This window comes from Crocuta crocuta, unplaced genomic scaffold (assembly GCF_008692635.1).
Source record: "Crocuta crocuta isolate KB4526 unplaced genomic scaffold, BGI_CrCroc_1.0 scaffold73, whole genome shotgun sequence".
NCBI classification, from domain to species: Eukaryota; Metazoa; Chordata; class Mammalia; order Carnivora; family Hyaenidae; genus Crocuta; species Crocuta crocuta.
Genome location: NW_027529443.1, coordinates 6,556,081 through 6,573,463, shown reverse-complemented (window position 1 = coordinate 6,573,463; position 17,383 = coordinate 6,556,081). Strand labels below are relative to the sequence as shown.

The following is a 17,383-nucleotide window of genomic DNA, read 5'->3' as shown; positions in this document are numbered from 1 at the left end:
GGATTCTGTCTCCCTCTCTCTCTCAAAAAAAAAAAAAAAAATTAAAAAAAAAAAAAAAAAAGAATGGACAGGCTTAAACATGCACAGAGACAATTGGGAAGAATGGAGTAGAGGTGGGGTGGTGAGGGAGGTATCTCTGGGCAAGTCTCAGAAAATCAGATGCAAGACTTAATCTTGAGCCAGAGAGGGGACACCTTTTCCTTGAGAAGGACGATCAGTCCTCTCTCTTCTCAAGGATTTAAATTCTGCCTCATAGGAAGATGAGATGATGTGTATTTTTTAAATTAGAAATTATAGTGCAGACAGAGAGTGAAACAAATGAATTGTGGGACTGAATCAGTACTGGGGGAATTTACAAAGGGGGAATTGATTCCCACCTTCAGGGGTGGGGGGGAGGGGGAAGTTCACCCAGAAAAGGGAGGTGGTGTCAGAAACGAAGTCTGGCCACAGCTGGTTCTTGCTCTGTGCCTCCACTGAGAGCCTCTCAGCTCTGCTCGTACTGGGAATGTACTGTGACACATCATGACCAGCAAGGAAATCTTGTGGCTGGCCCAGGCCAGGGACATCCTAGCATTTTTGAGTGTAGTCAGAATTTTACTCCCCAAAAAGACCTGGGGTGTAGAATGGCTGTATCTCCTGCTTAAGAACACGCCCTCTTTCCTTTCCCATCAAGGTTTGGAAGCATAATAGAAAGCTGGAGGCCGGAGATGGCTGCCGTGAACCACGAAAACTTGCAGAGTGCCTGGCGGTAGGTGACTGTCAGAGGCACCTGCTGTGTCTCAGGGTGGCCCTTGCGGTGCTGTTTTCTCTGTCTCCTTCTCACCAGAATCCCTGGCCTCCCCCTCTGGGGTATCGTGGCCGGCCCCCCTCAGCAAGGCCCTCCTTGCCTCCCAGGTGGGCCCTGACTCTGCAGTGTCAGGGCAGCAGGAACGTCCTCGGCGCCCTGCGGAAGGCTGTGGAAGTGGATTTCAAGGACAAAGACAAACACCAATCACAGGGCATCTATCTCTTCACGGGGGGCATCCCTGACCAGGACGTGGTGGGTAGGCCTCATCCTGGGCAGCCTTTCTGACCCCACAACTCCCCCTAGGTGGACGCCTAGCAATGGGTTTCTCCAGCATGGTTTTCCAAACTGGATTTTATTTATTTATTATTTTTTTAAAAATTTAAGTTTATTTATTTATTTTGAGAGAGGGAGAGCAGGGAAGGGGCAGAGAGAGAGGGAGAGAGAATCCAAAGCAGACTCCAGGGACCGTGAGATCGTGACCTGGGCCGAAACCAAGAGTCAGACGCGTAACCGACTGAGCCTCCCAGGGCCCCCCCAAAGTAGATTTTAATGTGCAGAAAAATCACCTGGGGATGTTGTGAAAATGCAGGTCCTGTTCCTGAAGGCCTGGCCTGGGACCTGAGCGTCTGCCTTGCTGGTGAGCTCCAGGGTGACATGCATGCTTCTGGTCCCCAGACCACACGTGGCATGGCCGGTCTCTCGGGTCCACCCCCCTGGCCTCACCCTATTAGGACAGAGATGTGGTGGCCCAAGTGCAGTTATCCTTCTGTCCCCGGCATCTAGTACTAGACCAGGCCCACAGCAGGCCCTGAAGAGAGAGGATTATTGTCAACTGGCCCGAGACCAGCTGCTGCAGGAGCCCTCAGCTGGGGCCTCGCTGCCCTCTTTCCCCCTGCAGCCCATGCTCAGCGCCTACATGGCTGAGGCCTGTGGGGGCTGCAGCCTCCAGCTGAACGTGTGTCTCTTCTACGTGGGCGAGCCCCAGATGGACAGCACGCCCCCTGCCTGCTATGCCAGCCGCAGCGACACGGCCGCCGCCTACCGGGAGGTCACCCGGGCCACCGCTGGGCGCTTCCACTGGTTTGGAGACACAGGTGCGTGAGCGAGCGTTGGCGGGCCCTCCACCTCTTTCCTTCCAGAAAGTTGTCTCGGTACCAGCGTAGCTCCCCACGCTATAGATGTGTTCCAGAAGAAGGGCATGTGAAACTCACATTTGAAAGAGTAGAATTCCTGTCCTAGAGGCGGATGGTCGTGAGGACCGCAGGACGGTATGAACATGCTTAACGCCACTGAGCTGTACACTGAAAACATGGTTAAAATGATACATTTCATGTGAAGCCTACTTTATCACAATTTTTAGAGGAAAAAAGGAAAAAAGCAAACCTACTTACAAACATTTTATTTGCTTATTCAGTGATTCATTTATTATTTTTTTTACAAATAATTTATTCTCAAATTAGTTTCCACATAACACTCAGTGCTCATCCCCACAAGTGTCCTCCTCTATGCCCATCCCCCCTCCCCCCCACATCCATCAGTCCTCAGTTTGTTTTCAGCATTCAGGAGTCTCTAATGGTTTGCCTCCCTCCCTCTCCCCCTCTATTTCCCCCCTTCTTCACCCCCACGGTCCTCCTTTAAGTTCCTCCTAATCCTCCTATACGTGCAAACATATGGTATTTGTCCTTCTCTGCCTGACTTATTTCGCTCAGCATAACACCCTCAAGGTCCATCCATGTTGCTACACATGGCCAGACTTCATTCTTTCTCACTGCCATGTAGTATTCCATGGTATAGATAAACCACATCTTCTTGATCCATTCGTCCGTTGATGGACACTTAGGCTCTTTCCATGTTTTAGCTGTTGTTGAGAGTGCTGCTATGAACATTGGGGTACATGTGCTCCTATGCCTCAGCACTCCTGTATGCCTTGGGTAAATTCCTAGCAGTGCTATTGCTGGGTCATAGGGGAGTTTCCAGTGATTTATTTTTAAGTAAGTTCTACGCCCAGTGTGGGGATCGAACTCATGACCCTGAAATCAAGAGTCGCATGATCTTCCTACTGACACAAGGTGCCCTGACTTAAAAATGTGTTAAGGCCTATATAGGGTCTTAACCAAGGACAAGACATTTGTAAAGAAGTGACAAGTCAGAGGAAAGGGGGTTAGGCTGTTAGGAGTGGTAGACCAGACTGTGGGAAGGCAAACAGGGAGGGAACTAAGGGGAAGGTCAGGGTTGTTTTCATAAGGCTTGTTGTCTCCCATGCTCTTCCTCCTCCTCCTGGCAGAGGGAGACACCCTAAAATGGAAATTTGCATCCTGCTCTGAAGGAGGGAGGAAGGTAGAGAACTTTTTCACTGTTTCTCAACTGTCTTCAGCTCAAAATAATCCTTATGCCAAAGTTGCATATTTTGGGATGGCATGCATATTCTGACCCCCTACACAATCACAGTGAAAGAAATTGTTGGGGCACCAGTGTGGCTCAGTTGGTTGAGCTTCCAACTCTTGATTTCGGCTCAGGTCATGATCTCACTGTTTGTGGGATTGAGCCCCATGTAGGGCTCTGTGCTGACAGCATGGAGCCTGCTTGGGACTCTCCCTCTCGCTCTTTCTGTGCCCCTTCCCCACTTGCACTTTCTCTTTCTCTGAAAAATAAATAAATAAACTTTAAAAAAAAGTACTAACTGTCTGGGATGTCTCCCTGGTTCAGTCAGTAGAGCACGCAACTCTTAATTTCCGTGGCATGAGTCAAAACCCCACATTGGGCATACAGCCTAGTTAAAAATAAATAAATAAACTTACCAAAAATGCTAACTTTCTGTGGTCTGAAGTGACATAAATTTTCTCCTTTTTTTTTTTTTTTAAGTTTTATTTAGTCATTTTGAGAGAGAGAACGCGTGCGTGCACTCAAGTTGGGGAGGGACAGAGAGAGTGAGAATCCCAAACAGGCTTTGGGCTGTCAGCACAGAGCCTGATGTAGGGCTCAATCTCACGAACTGTGAGACCATGACCTGAGCCAAAATCAGGAGCTGGACACTTAACCAACTGAACCACCCAGCTGCCCATAAATTTTCTTTTTTATTTTTATTTTTATTTTTTTTATTTTTTTTAAACTTTTTTAATGTTTTTTATTTATTTCTAGGAGAGAGAGAGAGAGAGAGACAGCATGAGCAGGAGAGGGTCAGAGAGAGAAGGAGTCACAGACTCCGAAACAGGCTCCAGGCCCTGAGCTGGCAGTCAGCACAGAGCCCGACGCGGGGCTCGAACCCACGAACCGCGAGATCATGACCTAAGCGAAAGTCGGAAGCTTAACCGACTAAGCCACCCAGGCGCCCCTAAATTTTCTTTTTTAAAATATACTTTTAAGTATGTTAGATAGACATTATGGTGATCATTTGACAGTATATACAAATATCCAATCATTTTGTTGTATACATGAAACTACTATAATGTCATTTTATGTAATATATTATGTCAATAATATATATCTGAATTATATTATAGGCATATGTATACTTTTAAGTAAACAAAAGTGAATTGATAAAATATATATTAAGTAGATAATGGTTGGGGTTGTATGCAGATAAGGCAAAATCATGACAGGAATACGGGAGCGATTGAGGTTCAGGACACACTAGTATATTCCACCCTCTCTGGTTTACAAATGAAGAAATGATTTCTGAGGACATGAGTTACCTGTGGTACAAAATCAGTGACATATAGCTGGGGCTGGAACCCTGGGGCCCTGTTTCCCAGCTCTTTCCATGAAAAGCGCTGGGTGTATACATAGAAGTTATTGTTGGTGATTATTACTAATAATAGCACACACTTCTAGGATAGTTATCATATGGCAGACGCAGTTCCAGAATGAAGAAGTTACTTCTTCATTCCTCACAATAACCCTATGAAGTAGTTACTATTATCTCTATTTTACAGCTGGGAAAGCTGAGACAGAGAACCCAAAATCACATGGGTAGTAAGTGGTAGAACCAGGAGTTGAACCTAGGCAGGCCAACTTCAGAGGCTGTCTTAGTCATTACATTCCAATCCCTCTCAAATAAGTCACCAGTATTCACTACAGACACTAGATAGTTTAATCCCAAGGTGGATCTTTTTAGTTATTGCCATAGCAGGACCATCGCTCCTAACCCATCCTTCCCCTGGGTGAAAGCAGTCAGCTGGATGCACCCCACTGCTGGTAGCTTCACCCTACCTGCCCATCCCCTTCACCACTGGATGGGGCAGGGAGGGAGCAGGGACCTGGTCCATGAAGCCCATCAGGACCCCTCCCCACCCCTCGGGCTCAGGTCACCTCCACATAGCCCTCACGTATGTAGATATGGACACTCACCAGGATCTACACCCCTCCTCCGTGCTCACAATGTGCCTTGTTTCCAGGTATTTATGAAAGCGATGACATCAATGCCATCGTGTCTGAGATGGAAAAGGCTCTCAACTATTCCCAAAAGGTACGCTTTTCATGTGGGGCAAACGACTGCCCTTCTCTATTCATGTCCTGGGGCTGCCATATAAAGTGCCACAAATTAGGCAGCTTAAAACAATAGACGTTTATTCTCTTACTGTTTCAGAGGCTAGACGTCTGCAATTAAGGTGTCAGAAAGACCAGAGCTCCTTCTGAGGGCTCTGAGTAGAATCCCTCCTTAGCCCTTCCTAGCTGCCAGTGCTGGTTAGTGTTTAAAAAATTGCACAGGAGGGGCGCCTGGGTGGCTCAGTCGGTTAAGCGTCCAACTTTGGCTCAGGTCATGATCTCATGGTTCATGGGTTCGAGCCCCGTGTCGGGCTCTGTGCTGACAGCTAGCTCAGAGCCTGGAGCCTGTTTCAGATTCTGTATCTCCCTCTCTATCTGACCCTCCCCTGCTCACGCTGTCTCTCTCTCTCTCTCAGAAATAAATAAAACATTTAAAAAATTTAAAAAATTGCACAGGAGGCATGTGGGTGGCTCAGTTGGTTAAGCCTCAGACTTTAGCTCAGGTCATAATCTCATGGGATTGTGGGTTCGAGCCCCGCGTCAGGTTCTGTGCTGACTGCTCAGAGCCTGGAGCCTGCTTCAGATTCTGTGTCTCCCTCTCTCTCCTCCCCTCTCCTGCTTGCACTCTGTCAGTTGCACTGGATGCTTGTCAAAAATGGCAAGGAAGAAGGGTGCCTGGGTGGCTCAGTTGGTTCAGTGTCCAACTCTTGATATCAGCTCAGGTCATGATCTTGCGGTTGTGGGGTCAAGCTCTACCTCAGTCAGGCTCCATGCTGAGTGTGGGGCCTGCTTGGGATTCTCATTTTCCCCTCTCTCTCTGCTTCTCCCCGACTCACACACACACACACACACACACACACACACACACACACACACTCTCTCTCTCTCTCTTTCTCTCTCTCTCTCTCTCAAAAATAAATAAACCTCAAAAAAGATGACAAGAAAGACTTTATCCAGTAACAGAGAAATTGAACTCAGTTCTGAATACAAAGATATGTGGGGATTTATAGCCAATGAGCAGAGGGAAAGGGTTAGGTGATGGAAATTTACTATGAGGAACTTAATTAGATATCAAGGGTAGGGGGATTCTTGCACAAAGGGCTTAACAGGATTCTTTACTAAAACTGGGTTTACTAGGCCAAAGTCAAGGCCTGGTTGAGAAGAGGGCTCCAGGAGCACAGCTAAGGTATAGTCAAGGAGAGAGTCCTTGTCACCAGCACTCCTTGGCATTCTTTGGCTTGTGGCAGAACAGTTCCCATCTCTGCCTCCATCTTCACATGGGTCCCCTCTCTGTGTGTCTGCATCTCTCCTCCTCCTGTGGGGATTCCAGTCCTATGGGATTAAGGGCCCACCTTTCTCCACTATGACCTCATTAACTTACATCTCTGTTACATCTCCAAAGACCCGATTTCCAAGGAAGTTCACATGCACACGTACTGGAGGTTCCACATATCTTTCTGGGGGACACCACTCACCCCTATCAGCTTCCCTCCTCAGGTCCTGTCCACTGGCACCCAAGGCTTTGAATGAAGCCTGGGAGTTTCCTAGAAGTCATGGCTTAGGTCTGTGTGTCAAACATCCTGGCCTCCTTGGAGTTCCTTGAATGTGTGAGCTCACTCCCAAACTCATTCCTCACCTCGGGGCCTCTGCACTTGCTCTTCCTTCTGCCTTCCATCCCCTCCCAGATGGCCCATAGGTTGCTCCTTATCATTCAAGACTCGCTAACATGGTACTGCCTCAGAGGATGGCTTCGAGCAGTTCTAGGTGGGATTAGAGGGGTGGAAAGGAGCCAGGTTGTGTCAGGAGCCATAAGAATGAGAATAAGGGAGTGGACATAAGAACATTTGAAAGGAAAAATTGGGGGCACCTGGGTGGCTCAGTCCGTTAATCATCCGACTCTTGATTTCAGCTCAGTTCTTGATCTCATGGTTTGTGAGTTTGAGCCGTGCGTCAGGCTCTGCACTGATGGCGAGGAGCCTGCTTGGGATTCTCTCTTCCTCTCTCTTTCTTTCTCTCTGCCCCTCCCCCCACTCGTATGCACGTGTGCTCTCTCTCTCTCACTCAAAATAAATAAATATTTTTTTTAAAATGTTAATAAATTTATAAAAATAAAAGGAAAAATTGACCAAATATGTGGCAATTGAATATATGAGGTGAGGAAAGAGAAATTCCAGGGTTTCAGATCTTCCAAGTTCCTTGCTGGGGGACCTGGCAGATGGTGGCACCGCTGATCAAGAGAGAGAAAAAACAGGAGAGGATCCCACAGGGGCTGCGGGAGGGTGGGCCTAGGACAAAGGTGAGTTTGTGGGGCCTGTGAGCTGACAAGTGGAGGTTCAGAAGGGGGAGAAGGTAAGGGCTGGAGGCAGATGTGGAACAGTGCAAGTCACAGGGGTAGACAGATAGCATGAAGAAGGTCACAGCTAAGGTAGGGAGGGACAAAGAGCCTGTGAAGAACACTCAGCCTGACTCACGTTGTCATCGCAGCCATTTGCAGGGCAACATTTTCCTGACTCCATTGTGAGCTCCCCTGGGAGGGCAGGCCCGCAGCCTCACGTCCTTTCCCTCCCTGTCCCTGGGCTGGCACACCTGTGCTTCCCCTAGCTGCCCTCCCTGAGGGGACCCCTCCTCCATGCTTTGTTTATGCCTTCTCAAGTGCAAGTTAGTCTGTTTCATCATGTGACGAGCACTCACAAAATGTTAGTGGGCAATGATGGTTTAATCCACCCTTCCCAGGATGTTGCTTACATTCAGATGGTGTCTCAGTGCTTTGAAAATTACTGGAGAAGCTTTCAGGCAGGTGAGAAATGTGTTGGCAAAGGGAACCAAGTGTTCCACCACGTTTCCACCAGCACTGGGTACGTGGTGAGCTGATGGGCGTTTGTGGATGATGCTGGGTCCACATATGGAAACCACTGGCCTGGGAACCAGACCCACCTGGGTTTGAATAGAAGGTCCTCTACATATGAGTACTGTGGCCTTGGGCACATCCCTTGAACTCATGGAACTTTGGGTTCCTCATCTGTAAAGTGGGGATAAAACAGCACTTACCTAGGGAAGCCTGGGTGGCTCAATCAGTTAGCATCTGACTTCGGCTCAAGTCATGATCTTGTGGTTCATGAGTTTGAGCCCTGTGTTGGGCTCTGTGCTGACAGCTCAGAGCCTGGAGCCTGCTTCCGATTCTGTGTCTGTCTCTCTCTCTGACCCTCCCTGCCTCTTTCTCAAAAATAAATAAACTCTAAAATATTTTTTTCAAATAGCACTTGCCCTAAAAGCATAGTTGGCATGCTTTCTTGGCAAGATGATTTGGGACGCCCGGGGAATAAACTAGCCCAGTGCCTGAGGGATCCCACGCCCTACATACGTGGGACTTAACAATTAATAGGACTGATCCACAATGCTTATGGCCCCAGGAGGCATTCTAGGGACAGAGAGAGGAATCCAGAAGCCCCACTGGACCCAGTCTCTTCTGTGGGGTGTATGTGTGTATGTGTGTGTGTGTATTTTGTGAGTGTGCACACTCTCTGTCTGTCCCTTGCTCAGAGGCACACCAGGGCTGGGGCGTTGCTAACCCTCCAATCTCTGTTGCAGTGCGCCTTGCTGGTATCCTCCCTGAAGAACCAGTCTGGAAAAGAACTGAAAAGCTCAGCCCTCTTGAAAGAAAAACCAAAGGTGTTCAAGCAAAGAAGTCAGCCCAGGAAACTCTGTTCTTTCAAGCCCACAGCTCCCTCGGTGGCCAGAATGGTTTGATTCCCCTCCCTCCCTAATAACACACTGTGGACTTCGTTGCCACCTTGTCTCTTGGTCTTTCCGAGATCTTAAAATGACCCGCCTAGACCCCCAGACCCCAGGCCAGCAGGGTGGGGGAGGAGGCAGGGTGCTCAGTGGTCAATATCCTGGGGGTACCTCCAGCCCCCACCTCCTCTGGGGGATCTGCTTCTCAGCTCATCTCTGGCCTCCTCTCCACCCACCTTTGGCTCTGTCTGGCTGTCTCAGCTTGGATCCCTAGCCGGGTGCCAAGGACTCCGTGAGACTGGCACCCACTGTTATATCTGATGGCTATAGGGCAGCAGCACTTACCCTAGAGGGTTTGCCGGGGCAAAGGAACTAGGGTATTAGGGTATCTAATGAGCTCCCACTACTACAGGAGGTACTGCTGCCCAAGGCTTAGCAGGACCTGATAGGACCCTGAGGTGAACCTGCGCCTGCCAGGGCCTTATTCCCGTCATAGCCGGTCCAAGCTGTCCTGCCTAAAATCTCCACCCCTGCAGGAATCAGCGGGACCTCAGAGGACCCAGACTCCACAGTGCCGTGTGCAGAAGCAGCAAGTATCTGGAGGTCTTCAGTGTTCCACTGACAGACAGATCCTTGCAAACACAGTGCATTTGCAGAATAAGGGGACCCGTCTGGATTATGTGTCGCTTATTCCGAGCCCTGAGGCTGCATTTCTGGGAGGTTCTGTCCACACAGGCTCTACCCTCATTCAACCCTCCAGCATGTTCCGGAGCCAGCCCAGACGCAAATTCTGGGACGAAACCCCAGAGTCTCGGGGGCTGTGTCTCAGGCCTTTGGTGCTTTCCGAGCTGATTCAGCCTGAAGAGGCTTGGGCTGTGCCAACGCCTCTAAAGAGCCTCCTGAAATGAGGGCTGGGGGCCTGCTGGGGTAGCAGCACCCAGGCCTTTTACACAGCAGCTCACCCAATGGGGTGAGCTCGTTGGTCTAGGGCTCTGGGTGACTCTTCAGCCACGGCCACATTCCACTTGTGCCCAGTAACGAAGGGCTCCTCCCTTAAAACTGGATGCCCAAAAGGGCACAGAAGTTACTCAAATGGTTGCTTGTCATGCTGGAGGCCCAGAAATCCCAGTCCTAGGAAGAAGGGTGGGTAACTGAAGAAAGTTCTGGCAAATCCCACGGGTATGCTAGCATGTCCTCCCTCCTTGTTATTAAATACACACACACGTACACACTGTCTCACCTCAACACCCAGTCTCCTCTGAATCTGTTGCAGGAGATGGGGTAAACATGTCAGAGGCATCGATTCCCATAGGCCCTTCCCCACATAGGTTCCCAATGGACAGGCTGAGACTGGGGTTTCATCCCCAAATTTGGGAAGGCAGGGAAGGCGATGTCTCTGGGCCGGCTCATGGAACCTGGTGGAGTTCTTTGAATCTGGGCAGCACCCATGTGGACAGAACCTTCCAGAAACACAGCCCCTGGGATGGGAGTAAGCTACACGTGGTCTGGGCCTGCCACAGAGAACAGGCCACTGATAGGAAAGACGGCCTGTTTTCTAGAGCCTTAAAGACGACCATGACAGAGAGAAGAGCTCCCCCTTGGAAGCTCTGACACGGCGGCCACTCAGTGACAAAGCAGGCATCCCAGCAGGTAAGCATGGCCGTGCTCAGGTTGGTGGGGGAGAGGGGATGGGCATGGCTGAGACAAGTATTAATTACAGTGGTAACAAGAATGACTGATGATCACAAGTCTTGATCACACGCTCACTCTTCTGCTAAGATTGTCGCCTGTAAAGCTTACAGTAATCAATCCTGTGTGCCAGGTAATCTATTCCCCATTTCACTGATAAAGAAATTTAGGCCCAGACCGGCTAAGGATAATGACCAATGCCAGCTGGTCATGACAGGGCCTCAGTATTTTTATTTAAGTATTTAGCTCATAGAAGCAAGATCATGTATCTTATTTCTTTTTTTTTTAAGTTTATTTATTTATTGAGAGAAAGACAGAGAGTGCGAGTGGGGTAGGGGCAGAGAGAGAGGGAGAGAGAATCCCAAGCAGGCTCTGTGCTGCCTACACAGAGCTCAGTGTGGGGCTCAAATTCACAAACTGTGAGACCAAGACCCGAGCTGAGATCAAGAGTCAGACACTTAACTGTCTGAGCCACCCAGGGGCCCCCATGCATCTTATTTCTAATGTCAGAGACAGAGCCGAATGGTTCAGAGCAGAATTGTGGAGTCACCAAACTTGGGTAGAATCTTTGCTCTGCCCTTACTGACCCTGGGCCCCACTTGCCTCGACTATAAACTGGGGCACATTGAGGATAAGGCAAGACAGGTTACAGAAAGCATTTAGCTCCATGCCTGGTACACGGTGGTATTTGGTAAACGGCAACTTTAACTGTTGCCGATCCAGGTGAGGCCAGAAGACTTGGGGTAGTCCCAGAGGACCTCAAGGCCATCTTGAAGCCCTATTTCAAAGGCAGAGCATAGCTGAAATTGACAAGTCTCCCAGACAAGCAGATAGTATCACCACGTGACCCCACGAGGCTGTTCCAGCCAACAGGTCAATTTTCCTCCAGCTTCAGCTCAGCCAGTGAAAGAAGGGACAGCTGGGAGGAAGGAACAGAGGAAGAAGACCAAATGGAGGGAGGCAGAGACATCTCTCTCACTGTTTTATACGGAGACAGGGAATAATGTGGGTAAGTTGGAGGCTACACAGATGTCTGTAAGAACTGTAAGGTCAGCAGGCCCCGTGGGTAGGGAGACCCCTCCAGCTGCCCCAGGATGCAGGCAGCAGTGTCTCCAGAGCGGGCCTGTCCTCAAACCACTCAGCTGTCCCAGCCCAGGAAAATGGACGTGCAAATTCTTGGCACCACTCATCATCCATCAGAAGCAGTGTCCTTGTCTCTAAGGCTGGTTGGGAAGGGAGTAGAGATGAGTGTCCCTTCTTGTGTCCCTAGCCCTCTCCCCATTGACTGCTGTGAAATGATACAAATCCCCCAGTAACGATTCACTGAGGTGTAGACAGGGGAGGTCTCAACACTTCCCCTGATTCCCCTATCAGCCTCCCTCTACCCTTCAACAAATTTCGCCTAAGGAATTTTCCAGCTGATTTGATTGACAGAGAAATTAAATGCAAAATGAAGCCAAAAGGAGGAGGGAAGAAGAGGGGAGAGGGAAGAGAGGTGCTTAAAGTAACCTCACTCTGTTTCTCCTAGGCTCAGTCTACAAGAAATACCCTCAAGGAAGGAAGATACAAAGGGTTAGCTCTTCTATCCAGTTGCCCAGGAAGGATGCAGTTTGCTCAAGCCAAGAGGTATTAAGTTCTTGGAGCCTGCACATACCCCTCAAGCAATAATTCCTCCACCAACCTTCCACTTGTAGGAAAAGTGGACATTCTTGGAAGTGGAGACACACCTTCTCACAATGACCGCTTCATGTGGCAGGTGGGGAAAGAGTTTAAGCAGACCTGGGTTTGAAACCCGGGTCTGCCGCTTCCTAGCTGGATGGCCTTGGGCAAGTCATTTAGCTACACCCAACCTCAGTGTCCCCATTTGTAAAATGAAGCCAGTTGTATATCTTCTAGGATTGATGACTAATTAAAGTATATTTTGGGTAAAGCGCTTAGCAGTGTCAGAACCTTTTGGATGCAGACAGGGCGAATCCCCCTTCTTGTTCGTATCCTGAAGACAGAACATCCTGTTTCCCACAACGATTCCGTAGAAGAGTGAGCTGGTTCTGATTGGGCTGATCCTGGAGCCATGCTTGACTGTCATGAGCCTGCCCTCTCTTGTATCTCTTATTGTGACAAGCGGACGGAGCTCCTCCTAATCGATTTAGAGTCTGAACTTCAGACTAATCATGGCTTTCCACTCAAATTTTGTGGGAGAGTTGAAATGGATATTGGAAGAGCAACACTGTCCACCAGACTAGGAAGCAGCAGGTTCCTCATTCCCAGTATTTCTTGCGCATCTCTCCCCCGCACAGGGGAAGGAAATCCACACGGCGTGGGTATTCTGTGAAGACCCAGAAACCCCATACTTCAAACACGAGACAGATTTCAAATACAATGTTTTAAAAGATGAGTCAGACCATCATTCAGTTAAGCCTACATTACCCAAGGTAATAGTTTTTTCTTTTATTCTGAAGTGGGTAGCAAATTATGGGCTAAAAAAACTGAGGATGGAAATCTCCAGATACATCGGTCCCAGATGCACTCATCAGAAGTCGGTCCAGGGACTGGCGTCAGCCAAATACTGCAACATCCTGCCCAGCATAGAGATCAATGTAAGTCATGGTTTTTGTTGCTATTGTTGCCTTTCTCCGGCCTCCTGCCTGTGATCAGCCACAAATGGCACAATGTGTCGGGGAGAACTCGACGTGAACGTCCGAGCCGCGGCTTCTCTTCCTGCTCCTATCCACGACTCGGGACTGTTCTCGCAAATAGGGATGCAGATCATGTTGTTAGAAAAGTCAAACCCTGGGGCGCCTGGGTGGCTTAGTCGGTTAAGCGTCCGACTTTCGCTTAGGTCATGATCTCGCGGTTCGTGGGTTCGAGCCCCGCGTCGGGCTCTGTGCTGACTGCCAGCTCGGAGCCTGGAGCCTGTTTCAGAGTCTGTGACTCCCTCTCTCTCTGACCCTCCCCTGTTCGCGCTGTCTCTCTCTCTCTCTCCTAGAAATAAATAAAAAACATTAAAAAAAAAAAAAAGAGTTGCTGAGTAGGCGCCTGGGTGGCTCAGTTGACTCTTGATTTGGGTTCTGATCATGATCCCAGGTCATCTCAGGGCATGTTCCCAGGGTCTTGGGATCAAGCACCTCATGGAGCTTAAGATTTTCTCTCTCTCCTTCTCCCTCTGCTCCCTGCTCTCTCTCTCTCTCAAATAAAAATTAAAAAAATATACAGTTGCTGAGAATAGGGCAGTGGCTGAAGAACTCAGCAAAACTCCATACCCCAATACTGCTCATGATTCTGTTAAGGTGGGGAGCACCAGCAGGTTCCCTCCTCCCCCTGGGGGAGGTGACAGTGTTCTCTAGTTTTTAGTTTGGGGATAATTTTTTTTCATTGCTTTGATACTGGAACAAGTAAATTTAGTACAAATGAAAAATGAATCATGCTGGGGTTTTTTTTTTTTTTTAGAAGACCCCATTTTCTATCCTTGCCATTTTATATGACGTTATTGATGTTAGGGGAAACTAGAAAGCCAAAAGTAGCCACCAAATGCAAAATTATTCACCAGAAGGATTTTATGGGAGTTTTATCACGCCATCTCCTTCTCCATCTGAGGTCCTCTTTTAGTTTGACTTTTATGGACTTCCCATTCTACCATTAAGAGTTTTCTAATTTAAAATTTAGAGATGCTATTTTTTTTTATTATTTCAGTGACTGCATTTGCCTAGTAGTTCGATAAAAGAAAAAAGCCTTTTAAGCAAATATATATGCCTAATAGACGTTTTCGAAATTATTAACCACAACCGACTAAACTATTAAAGGAGGTGATGGGGATATGAAGAAATAGCTGATGGGGCAAAGTTTGCCTTGACTTGTCTTAATCCAGGGGGTAGTGAGACATATCCAGTGGACACCCAGGGAAATGGAAGCATACATCACATGTCTGGAGAAGGTGATGAGGCGCTACGTCCAGAGGCTGCAGTGGCTGCTGTCTGGTGAGCCTGCCTACTGTCCCGGAGGGTGGAGGGGCATGAGGCAAAGTGCAAGGTCAACCCCAGGGACGAGGATCAGTCCTTTCCAGACCAGGTACACAGATCAAGGATGAGGCCAGGAGGGTCATCCAGGTACAACTTGATTTCTCGGTTCCTAGGTGCCATTTCAGGCAAGGTGCTGGATGACAGGGAGGTGGAACATGGGCCAGTGGGACCCAGGCCTGTGCAGCCCCACCCTGCAAGGCCATGTCCCCAACCTTGTCTTCCTGGATGTGACGGAGGGGCTTGCTCTCAAGAGGCTCAATTCAATATCGATTGGACGCCATAGAACTTGTCTAGGAAGCAGAAATGAGAGGGGGTCCAGACAGAGAAGAATCCCCTGTTCTTCTTTACAAAGGGCACCCAAGATCCCTCCAGGGCAGGCAAACAGCAGGCCTGGCCCAGGAGAGCCAGGCTCACACCCTAGAGGAGGGTGGACTAGAGATCAAGAGATGGGCAGAAGTATCAAGTCCAAGAGGCCAGGCGGATAGTTGGAGCTGGACAGGAGAGTGTTTAGGCTTTAGGGCCTGGAGGGTTCCTGGGACAGCAGGAGGAAGGAGAGAGGGACCTTTTATATATAGGTCCCTGTGGGGGCCCCTCAGAGTCCTGTACAGATTCACTAGATCCAATCCTCTGCAGTAGAACCTGGTAAAACAGACCACGTGCCATGGGGTATAGTGATGACTGCTGGCTTCCAAAGCCTCTGGAGGGCGCTGCCAGCTCCACGTGTAGTTTTCACGTCAGAGGCTGCCATGGGGCAAAGAGGTTGTGTGCTTCTCTCTAATCGCAGTGCACATTTGCTGCTGGGAAGGGTGTGAAGATCAGCGATGCCGCCACTGCAGCGCCACCTAATACTTCAAAACACCGCCAACACTTCAAAACTCAGGGCTACTTCACTTATTCACTCGTTCATTATTCAACAAATGTGTGTTGCTCTCCCGCCAGGTGCTGGGGAGATGGTGGAAGGCAACACCCAACACGGTCCCTGAGCTCATGGAGCATATGGTCTAGGAGATAGACGTTAACCAGAGAGTCTCACAAATGAGTCTAATGTCACAGCAGAGATGTGTAGGGAGGAGATGGGCATGGTGCAGTGAGAGCCTCTAAGAGGGGCAATGGACCTGGATAGAAATATCACAGGGGGCTTCCCGGAGGAGGTGATATCTGAGCCACCATCTGAAGAGTGAATGAATAGATGTTACCTGGGCAAAGAGAAAAAGGACAGGCATGTCTGAGGTGCTGGGGGCTGGGGAGATGCTGAGTATAAGGACCAAAGGGAAGCCCTTGTGGCTGAGAGTGAGGGAGAGTAAGAGTGAGACCATCCCAGAGAGACAAGGCCATGCCTAGACTGTCTTTTATCCTAAGAGCAATTGAAGCCACTAAATGTTTTAAGTAAGGGGAAAATGATCAAGTTAGCATTGGCAATAATGCCCCTGGTTCTGCATGGAATATAAATCGTTGAGGGGATGGAGAGGAATCAGGGGAACTTGCAATAGCCCAGGTGAAACATAAGGCTAGCTGGAAGAGGTGGGGATGGTGAAGATGGATGGAAGGCAGTCCGAGAGATGCGGGACGTAAAAGCGACAGGGCTTGGTGGCTTGCACTGTTTCCACCATCTGGTTCCTAAGACAGATCAGCCGGCCGTTTGTGGTTGGAGTTTCCTCGACAGCTGGCCGGCCACCCTCATGGAACGTCTCCCATGCCTCAGGATGGCCCCTCTCTTGTCATGTTGACGTGAGCATTGCCAGAGAACACCGCAGATGAGTCCCGGAAGATTCCTCAGTGGGTCCAGCCAGCTCTCTCCGTCTTTTCTTGGAGAGCAGCCCATCTTTGCTGTGGCAGTTTTTCCATTTTTGCTCCAGCTGCTTCCAGGAATGTCCCTGAGGCGTGATTCGAGAACACTGGATGTGTCGTGTTCTGTTCTTCCGCTTTCCCCTGGGTCACTTCTGTATTTAGCCTCCTGAAACCAGAAGGGCTTGGGTTAGTGGTTGTCTGACTAAAGTGTGGGTTGGAGGACGTGGGTTTCTCAGTGGCCACCGCCAGTCTGTGTGGCCCTGGCAAGTCCCCAGCCCTCTCTGTTTATCCCTAGGGATAAATCCCAAATCCTTTCCTACCCTCACCAGCTTTACCTCTTGCCGTCTCCTCCCTGTGAGTCTCTCCATCCCAGTCCTCCGGATTCCTTACACAGCCTTTCTCTCTGTCCTTGGGCACACTATGCTCTTCTTCGTCCAGGCTTTCCCAGGCTGTTTCTTCCACTCCTCCACCTCTTCCTCCGCTAGCTGCTGCTTATCCTATGGTGGTAGCTCACCCATCGAACTGAGATTCTTCCCATTACGGACTCTGTCATAACCCTCGGAGAGCCGTAACTATTGATGTAACGTCGGTCTAACCTGCCCAACTCCCGGCTCCAGGAGGGCAGGCACCGCCCCCCTCCATTGCACTTTGCACAGCACCAGGTTCCGCTGATTTCTGCTGACCAGCTGAAGGACTCTGTGCTCTCTAACGTCTTTTCCAGCCCCAAACAATACTGTAAAGCCACGTAGTCCAGGCGCTTAACTGTACGGATGAGGAAACCCAAGGCCAGAGCAGTTACAACCCCTTGTGCAGGTGATCACAGAGCACAGGCAAAGACACAGCTGAAACTGCAGCATCCCAAAGCCCAGGCCACTGACCGGCTCTG

At 49.4% G+C, this 17,383-nt stretch overlaps 1 protein-coding gene across 1 annotated transcript in view; it reads left to right on the top strand.

Moving 5' to 3' along the window:
* The window catches only part of VWA3A (von Willebrand factor A domain containing 3A), a 62,379-nt gene that overhangs the window by 38,765 nt on the left and 6,231 nt on the right, over positions 1-17,383 (top strand). The window contains exons 18-27 of the mRNA XM_077760516.1: positions 674-748; positions 895-1,039; positions 1,686-1,881; positions 5,182-5,252; positions 8,861-9,013; positions 10,564-10,654; positions 11,583-11,702; positions 12,222-12,319; positions 13,153-13,290; positions 14,559-14,667. Coding sequence (XP_077616642.1) covers positions 674-748; positions 895-1,039; positions 1,686-1,881; positions 5,182-5,252; positions 8,861-9,013; positions 10,564-10,654; positions 11,583-11,702; positions 12,222-12,319; positions 13,153-13,290; positions 14,559-14,667 — 1,196 coding nt within the window. The remainder of the gene's footprint in view (positions 1-673; positions 749-894; positions 1,040-1,685; positions 1,882-5,181; positions 5,253-8,860; positions 9,014-10,563; positions 10,655-11,582; positions 11,703-12,221; positions 12,320-13,152; positions 13,291-14,558; positions 14,668-17,383) is intronic.